Raw genomic sequence first — 3,724 nt, 5'->3', positions numbered from 1 at the left:
TCTGCATCTGTTTCGTCATTAGATGTGTGTGCATCCATTTGATCATCAGATGTGTGTGCATCCATTTCATCATCAGATGTGTGTTCATAAGGGTCACACATCTGCATGCAGACAAGCAAGAGCCACAATTTCATATGCAACCACAGTTTAAAAAACACATATTAAAGAAGACGAACAGTTTACAGGCATATTAAAAGTTCACAGATTGACATAGGGCACAAGCGATTACAACTCTGATTATTCTCATACATGTTCAACTCGATTTTGTGGAAAATTGTTTTCAAGCGAAAATGATAGTAACGAAAACTGAGACAGCATGACTCATTAAGCAGACACAACTAACATACTGAACATATAAGCCTGAGTTGTCGGACCAGCAACATGTAGGTGGACTCATTAAGCAGACACAACTAGCAGCAAACATGTACGACTCTGTTGTCGGACGTCCACCAGCTAAGAGCTCTTTTTAGTTTCTAACTCGTAAGCATTGCGAAGCCAAGCGATTCTTCCTTCTTTTGTCTCCAAGTTTGCAAAAACATCTCTATACTTCTTATGAATCAGAAGATGCGTCGCAAACAAATGTAGTTCGCTCCCTTCAGGTGATCCATCTTCCTTGACTTGTAGCAACTGGTTTTTAATTTCTAATCGAACCGGGTCATTGTCAGAAGAAGTAATGGACTTGTTTGTGGTCAATGAGCGGGACTCAAAAGCCTCGACAAGTCTTTTCATGTACTCTTCCCTCGAATCTTTTTTCTTCTTTGGTTTTGGGGAATCATGGCGCATCTTACGCTTCCCAGTAGCATTTGTGCAGGGGTCAGGTGTGCTGTTTTCACCCCCACCTAAAGTGTATTCCAAATGATCATCAGAAGATGAATTAGCATCCTCCACGCCAGGAACCAGGGTTCTTTCATTTGTGCAGACAATGGGTCCAAACATAACCTTTAGCTCGTCCTCATTCTCTAGGGGGGCTGTTTTGAACATAATACAACCTGGCATTGCCTGCACCAATTCGTAGTTCCTACTTTTAGATGGCCAATACTAAAGTTAGTCTACGAAACAAAATAGGAACTTACTTCATTTTGCTTGGCCCACCACTCATCTGGCGCACTGATAGAACCAGTATGAGGGTCTCGACCAAGACCTGTAGCCCTCTCATTAAGAGTTTTCCACTGGGTGAACATTTTCTTCAACGAATCCCACCTATTCTTCATTTGCTCCCTGGTGTAAGTGCGACCAGTGCGTTCCTTAAACTTCCTTATGAGGTTAGCATACCCTTCTGCATTTAGAAATTGTTGTGGCCTGTTCCGAGCATTGACCTCTTCTACACAAATTTCTGTGTAAATTTTTGTTGCTCTAGTATCCCACTTTGCAATCACTTTGCCGGACTTCTCCATCTAGTGCATAACAAGTATATAGTTTTGAACATACGTAGTAGTGCTATCGGGTTAAAAACAACAAATAAGATGAACAAAATACTGGCCATATATACTAATGTTATGTTAAGATAATACCATAAGTACTAAGATTGCAATTTGCTTAATTACACAACGACAACCTAAATAAACTGGTACTGGAAACAAAATGACAGGGAACACATTTACAGCTTCCCTGTTTCCCTACGCCCGTAGTACACAAAAGCACAGGGACTTCATCCCTGTTATTGAAACACCTAACTCCAAGGTTCAGTCCCTTCTACCTTAAACAAGGTAGAAGGTTCGTAGCTGCTGTCAACCGGGATGTTTACGTTGTTCACGATATCCAATTGCTCTTGCAACACCAGAGAGTCTTGCTCCAGCATGCAAGCTATCTCCTCCAAAGCTACACGAAGTTTGGTAGCATCAAATGAGGTCAACCCGCGTCCAGGACGGATTGTTTCCCTCGCTACGGAAAATATCTTGTCCGAAATCTCTTGCATCCTTCCAATTGCCTTGTCGGCTATGGAGTCTGCTGAATCCATCTGATGTGGATTTATTAGGTCGTTAGTATACCAGACATGGGGAGTATGTACAAAAATTTGGCGTGGACACATGTCTTCTGCCTTGGCTGCTAACAAAGGAGGGGACAAGTACCACAATTTAATAGGCACATGTGTAGTAATAAGAGTACTAACACACTGCACGGATGACCCAATAACGTGAACGTAATCCTTAATCAGTACATGGACAAGCGTTCAAATAAAGCATGACCAAATACACTGCTGCTATAACACATATATGCCCTTGGACCCAGAACAAGAATTGTGAGATTCACATTATTACCTTGCCGGAAGTTGATTTTCGATCCTCAGACGAATAACCCGAGTTGATGCAGAAATCTGAAGAACAAATACGTTACTACGTCAATGGTAATCCGTTATGATGTACCAACAAAAACTTGACATGGTCTGAATGAACTACACTGCTCTTATTGAAATGTATATTGGGTCGGCTGCTAAGAAACAAAATTATAAGTGAACGTAGAGTTCAATCCCTAAACCGTAACCAACATTCGTTGAACACCATGTGTTCATCACGTTGCTACGAGTCAATACAGGGGCCGTAATCAGGACATACGAGAGATATACAAACGAGGAGAGGGCCGGGTTGGAGGAGACGAACATACCTGCGAAGACGAAAGATGAGATGGCGGGACGAGTCGCGACTTCAAGATGCCTGTGGGATTTCTCCAAGAGGTTGCGGAGCCGCGGTCACCCCCCTAGAGAACGGAAGGGTCACGAATGCATCGAATCACCGACACGGCGGAGGAGCTACAAGTCAAGTTCGCCATGGATGAGAGGAACAAAGCTTACCTCTGCGAAGACGACGAGCGCGGCGGCGGGAGATGCGATGGGGGACACGAACTCTGCCGCGGGCGTCGCGAATGATGGCGGTTGCGGGAGATGCGAAGGGGAGGAGACCTGCGGCGGCGAGTTGGGACGGGGACGCGTCACGGGCGCGATTGCGAAACCCTAGCGAAATGAGGTTTGGCTTTCCGCGGAAGCGATCTGAGCCCCGCTTCTGGCGTCGCGTGGGCGGGCGACTTCTCATCCAAGCGCGGCGCGGAGAAGCGGCAGGAGAAGCTGGGCGTTTGGTAGCCGCTTCAGCTTCTGGCGGCCAGAATCCCCCCAAAAGCTCAACCAAACGGGCACTATGTATCTATCGATCCATCACCACCGGTCCACTCCACTCCCTCGCACGTTAGACCGACGTAGGTACGTGCCGACCCGTCCCGTTCCCGTTCCCGTGACAGGCGCACACGACGGACGGACGAGGACTTACCGTCCACCACCGATCGTCGCCAGTCGCTTGAAGCGAACGCCCTCGATCGGTGGTCGGCGGCCGGCCATCGGCGTCGCGATCCCGACCCGTCGTAGCTAGCTGCGCGCGCGCCAGATATACATGTTGGCCATGGCGGGCTCTAGATGCGCGATCGTGTAATAACAGGTGGCCGGCCGGTGGGTTACGGATGAAGCAGCCCGCCCCGGGCAGGCACAGTGACCGCCCGCCGTCCGGGTGGAACCGCCAGCAACCGGCCAACTGGATGTCCCGTCCGCGTCCAGCGCAACGGAAAAAAAAACGTCGCGCTCAGCCGCCCGACCCGCGCGCGCTGGCGCTGGCGAACCGACGAACGCGCCCGACGCCAGCCGCCCGCTTTCTCATCCGCCGCGGCTATGATTGTGGTGGTGGTGGGGCGGTCACGGGCGCGGCCCGACGGTTCCTGCTGCTGCGCCGCGCGCGACGCGAGG

The 3,724-nt window shown here is 49.0% G+C and overlaps 1 protein-coding gene and 1 long non-coding RNA gene across 2 annotated transcripts; one reads left to right on the top strand and one right to left on the bottom strand.

Moving 5' to 3' along the window:
* Positions 1-220: 220 nt before the first annotated feature.
* LOC103649799 (uncharacterized) lies at positions 221-1,110 on the bottom strand. The gene is made up of 2 exons (XR_002268315.1): positions 1,074-1,110; positions 221-999 (listed from the first exon to the last, which is right to left on the bottom strand). It is a non-coding gene; the product is annotated as an uncharacterized lncRNA (long non-coding RNA).
* A 1,194-nt stretch (positions 1,111-2,304) lies between these two features.
* Positions 2,305-3,499, top strand: LOC111591153 (uncharacterized). Its single transcript, XM_023302081.1, has 3 exons — positions 2,305-2,344; positions 2,533-2,692; positions 2,787-3,499. Exons 1-3 carry the CDS (start codon positions 2,305-2,307, stop codon positions 3,178-3,180), a joined length of 594 nt encoding a protein of 197 aa, XP_023157849.1. The 3' UTR covers positions 3,181-3,499.
* Positions 3,500-3,724: the final 225 nt, after the last annotated feature.

This window comes from Zea mays, chromosome 3, assembly GCF_902167145.1.
Source record: "Zea mays cultivar B73 chromosome 3, Zm-B73-REFERENCE-NAM-5.0, whole genome shotgun sequence".
Taxonomy (NCBI): Eukaryota; Viridiplantae; Streptophyta; class Magnoliopsida; order Poales; family Poaceae; genus Zea; species Zea mays.
This window is presented reverse-complemented; position numbering and strand designations above follow the sequence as displayed.

Excerpts from the sequence above, each read along its gene's own strand:
- LOC111591153 (XM_023302081.1), top strand. The coding sequence starts at position 2,305 with ATGCAGAAATCTGAAGAACAAATACGTTACTACGTCAATG. Across the intron at positions 2,345-2,532 it reads AATACGTTACTACGTCAATG|GGGCCGTAATCAGGACATAC; the intron begins GTAATCCGTTAT and ends GAGTCAATACAG. Across the intron at positions 2,693-2,786 it reads TTGCGGAGCCGCGGTCACCC|ACCTCTGCGAAGACGACGAG; the intron begins CCCTAGAGAACG and ends GGAACAAAGCTT.